Source organism: Salvia splendens, chromosome 21, assembly GCF_004379255.2.
Source record: "Salvia splendens isolate huo1 chromosome 21, SspV2, whole genome shotgun sequence".
NCBI classification, from domain to species: Eukaryota; Viridiplantae; Streptophyta; class Magnoliopsida; order Lamiales; family Lamiaceae; genus Salvia; species Salvia splendens.
This window is the reverse complement of record NC_056052.1, coordinates 6,005,352-6,017,725: the sequence shown is the minus strand read 5'-3', so window position 1 is coordinate 6,017,725 and position 12,374 is coordinate 6,005,352. Positions and strand designations below refer to the sequence as shown.

Sequence of the window (12,374 nt, the reverse complement as noted above, 5' to 3'; positions counted from 1 at the left end):
ATTTTGTGTAGTACTATACAAATTTATTTTGCTCTGAGTTGGAGTGGATTAAATTATGACCGAAAGAGTCAGAGAAAGGAAATTTTCAAATTGCCATATTAAATTTAATGCTCGGATTAAGGTTAAAATTGATGTGAAAATAATTTTAGAGAAAATAATAGTGCATGGAAAGGACACCACTTATCATTATTACAAAAATATTTCAAACCCCCATTTAGCAGCTACCGCACGCGCCGGAAATCGCGACCTTATTGCAGGCCACCCGATTCATCAGCAGCCGGAAAATCACCCGTGGCGGTCCGCCGGGTTTTCCAACCTTAGAGTGTCCACAGTGGCCACTGCTGGAAACATGGCGCCGCTGCGGGGAAGGGGCAAACGCGACGTGGAAGGGGCGGTTGGGGCGGTTTACCGTCCATTGCAGACCGCCGCGGTGTTAATTTTTTAATTTTTTTTAATTTTTTCTGAATTTATTTCTATAAAATATCTATTATCAATTCATTTTTTCACTCCATTCTATTTATTTTTGTTTAATTAATTTTGTTTTAGTCCAATTAAAATATACTAAAATTGATAAATTGATAAAATAATGTGATTTGTAATTGTGGCTGTCTACTGGACTGGACAAGTTTTTGTTGATGTGGAAGTGCTTCTGTGGCCATGGACAAATTTTTGTGGAGTTGCCGTTGCGTGGCTGTTGTCCACGTGGACACTCTTATTGCACGTGATTTCCGCCACATTTTCAATTTCTTTTTATCTTTATTCTTGTTTTTATTTAATTTTAATAAATCATTCTATGCATAATACACTACATCAATTATTCTCGTTATTGCGATTTACATTTCTTTCTCATTTTCTCTTTCTCACTATCACTACCATCCCCACTTTCATTTGCTCTCCTTCTCATATTTTAATCAAAATGAGCTCGGGTCTAATGTATGAAATCGTGGAAGAGTATTTGATAAAATGGGCTGAGAGTCTTTTGCTAAAAAAAAGTGGAGCCTGACGATGGAAGTGATGATACATCCTATTCCTCTGGCGAAGAAGAAGGAGACGATTCAGATCCCCAATCTTCTGACGACGAAACGGAGGCTGGCTCCTTCTCCGACGAAGCTGAAAATTGACGAACCCTAGAAAATCTGAAATCCCCAATCCCAGAGCCCAAATTCGATCCGAAATCGGCCTCGAGAGATAACGAATTGGAATCCGACGCCGATTCGAAACGAATCCCTTCCAATTACACGATGCAGCCGATCCGCGAAGCCTCGGTATCCTCATCGAAGCGCAATCGCAACGAGATTGATGGGGATTTGTCGAGGAGATGTCAGAGATCGAGAATTGAAGAGAAGAAATCTGTTTCCACGCCGCCTGGAGGGGGTAGGTTGGGCTGTACTACGGCCGATCCACGAGCCCCAGCTTCGATGAACGAAAACCAGATCCTCGCGGTCGTTGGAGCTAAGGACGTTGTTCCTCACCATTATGCACCTCTCCGTTTGCCAGGACCCGCAAGAGAGAGAAATCCTCCAGGGACTCGCCAACCAGCTCCGCCGCCAAGTGGGAATCTGGTAGTTTTTTTTTTTTTGCACTGTAACTTTTTTCTATGGTAGGAGTATTTAGTAACGTAAAAATTTTCAAAAAAAATAAAAATAGTGAAGAAGAGAAAAGTGAGAATGCGAAGAAGGTGGATGAGAGAGAGGCTGTGGATAGAGAAGGGGAAGAAAAAGGAGTTGATTTCTGGGCTAAGTATCTGAATATTAATACGTATTTTGGTAACATGAAGGCAAACATCCCATCCCTCGTTGCTCCCGTGGCTGGGATGATTTGTTGAAGGAGAGGTTGAGTTTGATTGGGACTGTTAAGTGGAAGTAGTTGTTTGTGGAGGAGAGTAAGCTGAGTTGCATGATTTTGATGTTGATGAAGGAACATTGTTCAACTGGCTTCGGATCAGTAATATAATATGGTTGGAAATCGCTAACTTAGGTACAGTTTTTGTGCTTGAATTTATAGTTTATACCTTTTGAAGTTGAATGTGATGCTTTATTTTGATTAGGGCAATGTGGTTTTTGAGTATTTGTTCAAATTCATGCTTATGTTGATTGGTAATCTATCATTGTTTCTTGAAGCATTTTGTTTGTGTTAACATATGTGTTGCTAATAAGGATGTTATTGCAGATTCATACATTAGCAATGAGTCCAATAAAGGAATTGCTGAAACAAGAGACATGGCATCATCTCCCATAAGCTGGAAGGATATACTCCTTGGACAACTTTGCAGACAGAACAAAGGAAAGAATGAAGAGCGCGTGGCATGTGGTCCATGAGATATTTCTATTGGTTGCACTAGCTGTAGTTTGTTAGGCTTCCTTATCTATTTGTGCTTGTAGTTATATATAGAGCACAGTTGAAAACCATCATCTTCATGATTCCAGATTTTGAATTATCAATACATTGCAATTCCATTTTAGCTATGAGTTCCTTTTACTTTAGAGCATCCGCAGCGGTGAGTGGACACCCGTCCGTTCGTCCGTGCCAGCGGCGCGGCACCACCGGCTCGCCGCTGCGCTGCTCGATGCATCGAGCACGCCCGTGCCAGCGAGCAGCTGACGTAGCGCGTTCTGATTGGTTAACGGCATTTCCGTTGGAAATTCATTTTTTTTAAATCGAAAATAATACCAAAAATTTAAAAAATATTTTTAGATTCCCAAAAATATGGCCTTTTTTACCGTTTACTGGAATTTTTAGTTTTTTTTTTTAATTTTTTTATTCCCAAAATCATCTATAAATATACACATTTATCATCCATTTTTCACATCAAATAATCTCTCATTCATCTCTCATTCATATTTTTTCATACAACTTATCTACATCTTCCTCTCTCGCTCAAACCCTCTCAAATGAATTTCACCAATCTCATTGCAGAAGCGGAGCGCGAAGAACAAGAATACTATGAACAATATCGTGCCGCCTATGAAGCCTAAGTCACCGCGAATAACCTCGCCCCTCCTCCTCGACCAACTAGATCAACTCGCTGCTACATTCATCGTGACCGGGAGGGAGCCAACGAAAGGCTCGTTGCCGACTATTTTTCCGACCAACCGCGGTTTTCGGAAGATTACTTTCGGCCCGCTTTTCGCATGTCAAAACGCTTGTTTATGCGTATTGTCAACACATTATCCGCCCGTGTTGAATACTTTCAAACAAGTACAGACGCAACCGGTCGGTAAAGTCTCTCGGCGTTGCAAAAGTGTACGTGTGTCATCCGACAACTTGCTACTGGGCAAACGGCTGACCTCTTCGACGAGTATTTGCATGTTGGTGAGTCAACTGGAATCCTTTTCCTTAAAAAGTTTTGCGACGACGTTCGTTCAGCTTTCGGTGAGGAATTCCTTCTGGCACCCACCACCGATGATTGCTAACGGTTGCTTCGTCTTCACGAAACAGTCCATGGTTTTCCCGGTATGCTTGGCAGCATTGACTGCATGCATTGGAGGTGGAAGAATTGTCCGACTGCTTGGAGGGGGCAACACTTAAGCGGCCACAAAGGCGGCGGCCCAACACTTATCCTTGAAGCGGTCGCCGACTACCGCCTATGGATTTGACATGCATATTTTGGTATCGCCGGATCCAACTATGACTTGAACGTGCTCTATTCTTCACCACTCTTCAATGATGTTTTGAATGGTGTAACACCGGCGATCGACTTCACCGTCAACGGAAATGCATACCACATGGGTTACTATCTCGCCGATGGTATCTACCCAATGTGGTCGACTTTCGTGAAGACGCTCAGCAACCCACAAGACCCGAGACGGGTTCTTTTTGCGCAGCGTCAATAGTCCGCTTTGAAAGACACCGAAAGAGCTTTTGGGCTCCTTCAAGCCCAATTCAACATTGTGAAGGCCCCGTCTAGGCTGTGGTACATGAAAAATATCACCGACATCATGTACACGTGTATTATCTTGCACAACATGATTATATCTGATGAAGGACCGATGGCTGCTAGCTTTTACGACGAGGATGAAGCAGGAAGCTCAACCGCGAGGTCTCCCCCACGTCGAGGTGTGCATACGACGGTGGGCGAGAGGATCGAAACAAGGAACACAATGCGCGATACCCAAGCCCACATTGAGCTACAAGAAGACCTAATCAAACACATTTGGGCAAAATTCGGCCACGAGTAGTGGGTTTTTTTTTATTTTATGAATTTAATTATGTAATTTTAATTTTTAGGATTTTAATTATGTACTTTTAAATTTTTAGGATTTTAATTATGTAATTTTTAATTTTTTTGTAATTTGTAATAGTATTCCGGATATTTTTAATGCATTTTAATTTTGTAGAAATGTTTTTATTTAAATTGAATAATTGAATGGTGGGACCCTTGAGCTTATCCTTGCGGAAGAGCACGGATGTGGATGTTGTGCTCTTGCCTAAGAGCAGGGGATAAAAGTGGGTCCGGTCCCACATCCGTACTTGTTGGCAAGAGCACGGATGGGAATGCTCTTATCGCTTCTACTCTAAATATTTCATGGTATCAGAGCCTAGGTTCATCCTAGGTTCTGCATACTCCATCTTTTCTGTTTTGTTTTATTATCCAAAGCATGGCTGAAAGTGACAACTCAGGAGGTGAGGAAAATGCTATCTCACCCTTTTCTCATTCTATCACAGTGTTGACTCAAACTCATCCGATAGCAGTGAAGCTTACGAAGAGCAGCTATTTGGTGTGGAGACAGCAGCTGATGTCCACAATTCGAGCTTTTGATCTAGAGCCCTTTCTCTTTGAAGATCAGGTGGTTCCACAAAGAATGATTGTCGTAGAAGGAACATCTAAAATGAAGTTAAATCCAGAATACCCACCATGGAAGAAGCAAGATCAGCTGCTAGCATCTTGGTTGCAGTCTTCTCTCTCGGAGAACATTCTTGCACTCATGGTAAGGTTAACCACAAGCCGTCAGATCTGCAAAGCATTGGAGACCAGTTTTGCTAGCCAGTCTAAGGCAAAAGCAATACAGTATAAGATGCAGCTTCAATCAAGAAGGACTCTCTGCTTGCAGCTATTGGATGCAAGATTCCAGAGAATGATCAGATTCTGTATGCTCTGAATGGTCTAGGACCTCAATATGATCCTGTTATGGTGGCAATCTCAGCTCTTGTAGATGGGTGGATAATGTAGGAAGTATCTTCTCTGTTGATGAGTTTTGAAACTAGATTGGAAGGCTCAAAATCCTCTTCCTCGCATATAAATGTTGATGGCTCTATTCCCTCTTTGAATCTCACTCAAATGTCTGCCTTTAGAAGAGAAGTTTCTCCAGCTCCCTCGAGTAATACAGGAGGTAACATGTACCCTTCAAATAGGTCTTTTGGAGGTGGGAGAGGAAGAGGTGGTAGATCTGGTGGAAGAGACAGAAATGGGAATGGATTGGTGTGTCAACTTTATCCTGCAGATCGTTGTTGGCATATACAAAGTTTTGCTTCACAGCACAATGTTCAAAGGTCTCATCAGCAGCATCAGCCACCCTTTCAGCAGCAATTCGGAAACTCTCATCCTGCTGCTCATATTGCTCACATCAGAGGAACTTCTACTTATGGATCTCCTTCAGATTTCAACACCAACACTCACTCAGATGCTTCCTCCTCTATATCTTGGTACCCAGATTCTGGAGCGACTCATCATGTTTCTAACGATCTATATAATCTGAACAATGCATCAGAGTACAATGGAGGTAATTCTCTACACCTTGGTGATGATTTTGGCATTGACATTGAACATATTGGTGATGTTATTCTTACTCCAGCCTCTAGTACTCATCTTAGTTATCATTCTCCTAGATTTTTCCATCTTATTAATTTGCTTCATGTGCCCAAAGTCTCTAAAAATCTCTTAAGTGTTTCTCATTTTGCCAAAGATAATGGAGTCCATCTTAGTAATTTGTTTCATGTGCCCAAAGTCTCTAAAAATCTCTTAAGTGTTTCTCATTTTGCCAGAGATAATGGAGTCTTTTTTTTTTAATTCCACCCTTCATTTTGCCTTTTGAGAGATCAGCACACCAAGGAGGTAATGGGATCAGATCCTCTACTGTGTAGCAAAACACAGCACAAAGTGCTGTGGTCTAAACGCACAATTTTGTTAATGCAACGCACCTGCTAATTTAGTTGTCAATTTTATTTTAATATATTTTCATGCATTTAATCAATCCTATTTTTTTATTCTTTTTATATAAGCATAGTTTTGTATCTGACGTAATATTAATATGTTTAGTTATCAAGCATTTAGTCAATCCTATTTTTCTTCTTTTTCTTGTTTAATAAGTATTTTTATTCAGTTTTTTATTTAAAAGTTCACGGAATAAACCAAAATATCATTATAGTAAACTAAATATTTCACAGAGTAAATACTTCATTTTAAGTTATAGTGTTCTAAATCGCTCTTATAGTCATTTTATAGTAAATTAAATTTGTGTTCTCTAATTATGTGTTTAAGATTAGTTATACTGTGATCATCTCCATATTTGCTTCCTCCGTCCCATCAAAATAAAAAACATTTGAAACGACACAAGTTTAATGCAAAATTGATAAAGTAAGAGAGATATAAAATGAGAAATGTGTTAGTGGAAAATGATTCTCATCTCATTAGAAAGAAAGAAATTTCCTGAAAACGAAAGTTTCTATTTTACGGACAAAAAATGAAAGAATCTATTTTTAGGAGATGAATGGAGTATATATATATATATATATATATATATATATATATATATATAGAGTCGTGATCAGATGATAACCCCTAAATATCGTAATAACCCTATAACCAAATCTGGACCACACATATTTCTAATCATGCGGTTGAGATTCAAACTTAGATTTACTTCATAAAAAAAAGTGCGGGGGTAAAACTGTCATTTCCCTCATTTAATTTCTGAATTTCGCCAAATATCACGTAAAATGATAAAATAATAAAATGATAGGTTTATTGCATAGAATGATAGTTTTGCCAGATAGAATGATACTCTGACTTGATAAAATGATACTTTTAACTGACTGATAAAATGATAAAATGATAGGTTTATTGCATAGAATGATAGTTTTGCCGGATAGAATGATACTCTGAGTTGATAAAATGATACTTTTGACTGACTGATAAAATGATAAAATGATAGGTTTATTGCATAGAATGATAGTTTTACCGGATAGAATGATACTCTGAGTTGATAAAATGATACTTTTGACCGACTGATAAAATGATAAAATGATAGGTTTATTGCATAGAATGATAGTTTTGCCGGATAGAATGATACTCTGAGTTGATAAAATGATACTTTTGACCGACTGATAAAATGATAGGTTTATTGCTTAGAATGATAGTTTTGCCGGATAGAATGATACTCTGAGTTGATAAAATTATACTTTTAGCTTATAAATGTTAGGTTTACTGCATAAAATGATAGTTTTGCCAGATAGAATGATACTTTCAGCCGATAGAATGATAGTTTTGCCGGGTAGAATGATACTTTCAGCCGATAGAATGATAGGTATTTTTGGTGTATACAATGACATTTTTGTTTAATAAAATGATACTTTTACCTGATAAAATGATAATCTAAGCGGATAAAATTACAGAAACCTTATAAAAATGATAGTTTTTCCGGATAGAATGATACTCTGAGTTGATAAAATGATACTTTTAGCTTATAAATGTTAGGTTTACTGCATAAAATGATAGTTTTGCCGGATAGAATGATACTTTCAGCCGATAGAATGATAGTTTTGCCGGGTAGAATGATAGGTATTTTTGGTGTATAAAATGATATTTTTGTTTAATAAAATGATACTTTTACCTGATAAAATGATAATCTAAGCGGATAAAATGACAGTAACCTTACAAAAATGATAGTTTAGCTGAAGAAATTGCATATAAGCTGATAAAATGATACTTTAACGTGACAAAATGACATAAAACTGATAAAATGATAGTTTAGCCGGATAGAATGATACTCTGAGTTGATAAAATGATACTTTTGACTGACTGATAAAATTTTATATATTAGGTTTATTGTAAGATTGTAAATCAGCACATGAATTCAACTACAGATATTTGATTTCAATCTTAGAGCATCCGCAGCGGTGGCGAAAGACGCCACCGCCGTCCGCGCCGTTGGCAAGGCGCAGGACCGCCGCAGCTGCAGCAGCGCCGCTGGCACGGCGCTGCTCGATGTATCGAGCACGTCCGTGCCAGCGGACGCACACGTGGCGCGCTCCCATTCGTCAACGGCATAGCCGTTGTGTTTAAACTTTTTTTTATTTTTATTTTTAAAAATCGGTATTTAATTATAAATAATGCTAAAAAATAAAAAAAAAATATTTTCCAAATCCCAAAAATATGGCCGTTTTTTTCCCGTTTTTTCTGAATTTTTTTGATTTTTTTTGATTTTTTTTTTCACAATGCGCGATACTCGAATCCACAATCAACTACAAGAAGACCTAATCAACCACATGTGGGCGAAATTCGGCAACGAGTAGTGTCATTTTTAATTTTTAGGATTTTAATTATGTAATTTTTAATTTTTAGGATTTTAATTATGTAATTTTTAATTTTTAGGATTTTAATTATGCAATGTTTAATTTTATTTGTCATTTGTAATATTTATTGTGGGTTTTAAATGAATTTTAATATTATGGAAATGTTTTTGTGTAATTGAATTTTATATTAATTGTGCTCGTCCTTGCGGAAGAGCACAGTTGTGGGTGTTGTGCTCTTGCCAGAGAGCAGGCATGAATAGTACCGCCTGGGCCCACAACCGTGCCGCTGGCAAGAGCACGGTTGTGGATGCTCTTAATGATCGTCAAGTAGATCAAACAATATTTGCACATAATTAATAGGCGCTGATTAAATCTTTTGCAAACTCAATAATTTGAAAATAATGTAATGCATGCAAAAGGTACTAATTAATTATTCTTCAATCGCTATACTCCATTATTTAACTGTTGATCAGATAATAAACATTATTTGCATTTATTTTTCAAAATCGTGCACAAACTGCATATACCGCATATGTTAATTGTATAGTACTCCCAATTTCTTATAGAAATAGTCCATATCTATTTATGAAAATATTTTTCTCATTATTTTTTACTTTATTATTTAGAGTGAACTATAAAAATGGTCACTGGAATATGGGTTTATCTCGCTCATAATCCCTGAACTTTAAAAATATCGCCAGACATCCCTAGACTAAGGGTTTATCTCGAAAATGGTCATTTTTCACAGTTTTCGGTCGAAAATACACTTTTGGGGGGTTTTGGGGGTTTGGTCTTTTTACACTTTTAACATTTTAAATCTGATATTATTTCAGTTATGTACTAAATCTGATATTATTTCAAAATTATCATTCTTCCCTTTTGTCATCCTTCACTTTGTTTCTTTATTTCAATATTAGATTTAATTTTATAAAATTAAATTTTAAATTTCAATTTTTAAATATCAATAAAAAATTTTAATTATAAAAATTATTAAATAACAAATATTAATAGTCATAATCAATCTTTGATAGTGTCTAATATTTAATCAATAAGGTATGACAACGCCTTAGTTTTAATCAATATTTAATAGCTTTAATCATAAATAGATCATATAACACGATTTATTTTGAAATAAATATGCATCTAATGTAAGACTAATATAATTTTTGTTTATTAATTTGAAAACAATCAAAATTTACTAGAAAATTTCAACAAAAATACTCCTATATAAAATTTTTAGTAGGATCAAATTTTTAGTCAACATGAAAATATTCAATCACAAGCAATTATAACAACCGAACGGAGGCTAAATAGAATAGCTCTTTTTTTCCATCACGATTAATATTATTTTTTTTGTACTTCTTCAATTCAGCTGAATATTATATTAGATAACAAAAATTAATAGTTTTAATCAATATTTATAGTGTCCATGAATTAATAGTTTTAATTAAAAACATTTATTGATATTTAAAAATCGAAATTTAAAATTTAATTTTATAAAATTAAATCTAATATTGAAATAAAGAAACAAAGTGAAGGATGACAAAAGGAAAGAAGGATGATAATTTTGAAATAATATCAGATTTAAAATGTTAAAAGTGTAAAAAGGTCAAATTGCCCAAACCCCCAAAAGGGTATTTTCGACCGAAAAACAGTGAAAATAGACCATTTTCGAGATAAACCCTTAGTCCAGGGATGTCTGGCGATATTTTTAAAGCCCAGGGACTATGGGCGAGATAAACTCATAGTCAATGGACCATTTTTGTAGTTCACTCTATTATTTATAGGTCTCACCGTTCCCTCAACCATTTTTTCTCTTTCTCTCCTACTTTACAAAATTAGCCTATTTCTATGAGACTGAGAGAGTTTTGCGAGCATGAGCATCATTTTGTGTGTCACATATTGTGAAATAATACAAATAAAAATATAGAACTTGTGTAATAAGAGCCAATCCGAATACTGTCAAGTGTCATCAATCAAAGTTTAGATCGTTACTTGAGTTTTTCGAAAGAATCTAAACTACTATAATGATCCAAATTCGATCTGAACATTCTTATGTTTACGATAATTTCTATCCCAAAATTTCTACTGTAAAACTCCAAAACAGTAAAACAGAAATGAAATCTCAGCAAAATCCCCAAAATATCCTCCTCTGCGATGCCCCCATTTCCTCAAGCATGAAAGACGTTAGGGTTAGAGAGGGATCCGTACATCATCTGCTGATCAATCATCGCCTTCCGGTCAGCGATCTTCTCCACCAAATGCAGCTGCTCCGCCGCGTAAACGCAGCAGCCTTCGGCGCACAGCTTTGCCTGCACGGCCGGAGAGTTCGTCGCCACCTGCAGCAACTGCTGCCTGTTCAGCTCGTACAAATCTCCGCCGGCGGCGTTCGTCGCGGCGCCGGTGCCGCTCTGGCACGGCATCGACTGGAGAGCGCGCACCTGCGACTTGAGGAAGACGATGTACTTGTACGCCTCTTCCAGCACCGTCGCAATGTCCATTTTCTCGTCGCCGGGGAGCAGCTTCCGCAGGCACTGCGTCTTGTCGCTCAGCTTGCCCGACCTCCGCCGCGGCCGCTTTTCCTTCGGATCCGCCTCGGATCTAGGGTTTGGCGCCGGGGAATTGATTTCAACGGCGTTTTGTGGCAGCTCGTAGGAGAGGAGGCCTGGCAGCTGGTGGTGGAGAGGAAACGGCGCCGTTTCGGAGACGAAATTGTAGAGAGGAGCGGCGCCGTCGCCGGTGGGGAAGAACGGCTCTGATTTCGATGTTTTGAGTGGATCTCTAGCTTCCGCTGCTGGTTCGAAGGAACCGCCTGTGAGAAGTGAGCGGAAACTGAGTCCAGCGTAGATTCCGGTGAAGTAAGCGTCGTCTGTGGAGGTGGCGGCGGAGGCTTCGTGGCTGATCGGAAATGGCTGCTGAAACGGAAGTTGGCTCTCCATAAATGCAATGCGAATGAAATTGAAAATCAGAAAAAGCAGGAAATGTTCACATTTGGATGCAGCAGAGAGTTTATATAATATAGAGAGAGAGTACGTGGCGGAAGAAGAGAGGGCGGAGGGTGGTGGTATTCTGCAAGAGTACGATTGCTTTTGATGCAAGTTTTGATTGCAACGGCGTCGTTTTGAAACGGTGGCAGTGCGATGGGATTTGATTGTGTGATCGGACGGTAGAGAGGTTCTGACGAGATTGTCTACTAATGTTCGACATGAAATTATGCGGTTTTACAACAGTAACAGTGGGTAAAATAGGGATGTGGGATATTATAATCTGACAATATATTCAGGTACATGTGACTGGTGGTTTTACATTTGTATGCACCTGAAATAAATGTATGTCTTTAGCGCATCCATAACGGGCGCCGCCCTATGGCGCGCCGCGTCATTAGTTTTATCCTGCTACCGTCCCACCTGCAATGGGGCTTTCTAAGGCGCGCACTATATATTTTAATATTATTTTGGTAATTAATTTAAATGTTTTTAAATATATAATGCAAACTAATTTAAAAACATAACGAGTAACCAAAAACCAGCGAATATTGCATTAATAAATACACAAAAGTTACACGATTCAAGTTGGCTAATCTACGCAATTCCCAACTTCCGGCGCAACTCATCGATCAACCCCCGGAGAATTTCGGCTTCGGCGGGGTCCGTACACTTCTTGAGGGCCTTGTGCGTCTGCAACAACGTCTTCGCTATCGAGGCTGCTACCAACGACTCATACGCGGCGGCCTTCGCGCTCGGGGCCGGGTACAGGATCGGCGATGGCGCGGCGGTGGTCGAGGATGATGTCGTCGCCGCCTTCCCCTTGGCCTTCGCAGCCTTGACGCCTATGGGACGCAGGGAGGACATCGGTGTGCCGGT

At 38.5% G+C, this 12,374-nt stretch overlaps 2 protein-coding genes across 2 annotated transcripts; one reads left to right on the top strand and one right to left on the bottom strand.

The window, feature by feature from the left end:
* The first annotated feature begins 835 nt into the window (after window positions 1-835).
* LOC121783460 lies at window positions 836-2,461 on the top strand. Its single transcript, XM_042181534.1, has 2 exons — window positions 836-1,562; window positions 2,170-2,461. Exons 1-2 carry the CDS (start codon window positions 1,242-1,244, stop codon window positions 2,236-2,238), a joined length of 390 nt encoding a protein of 129 aa, XP_042037468.1. The 5' UTR covers window positions 836-1,241; the 3' UTR covers window positions 2,239-2,461.
* An 8,013-nt stretch (window positions 2,462-10,474) lies between these two features.
* Window positions 10,475-11,511, bottom strand: LOC121784487 (transcription factor bHLH117). The gene has a single exon (XM_042182624.1). The coding sequence runs from the start codon at window positions 11,448-11,450 to the stop codon at window positions 10,683-10,685; it is 768 nt and encodes a 255-aa protein (XP_042038558.1). The 5' UTR covers window positions 11,451-11,511; the 3' UTR covers window positions 10,475-10,682.
* Window positions 11,512-12,374: the final 863 nt, after the last annotated feature.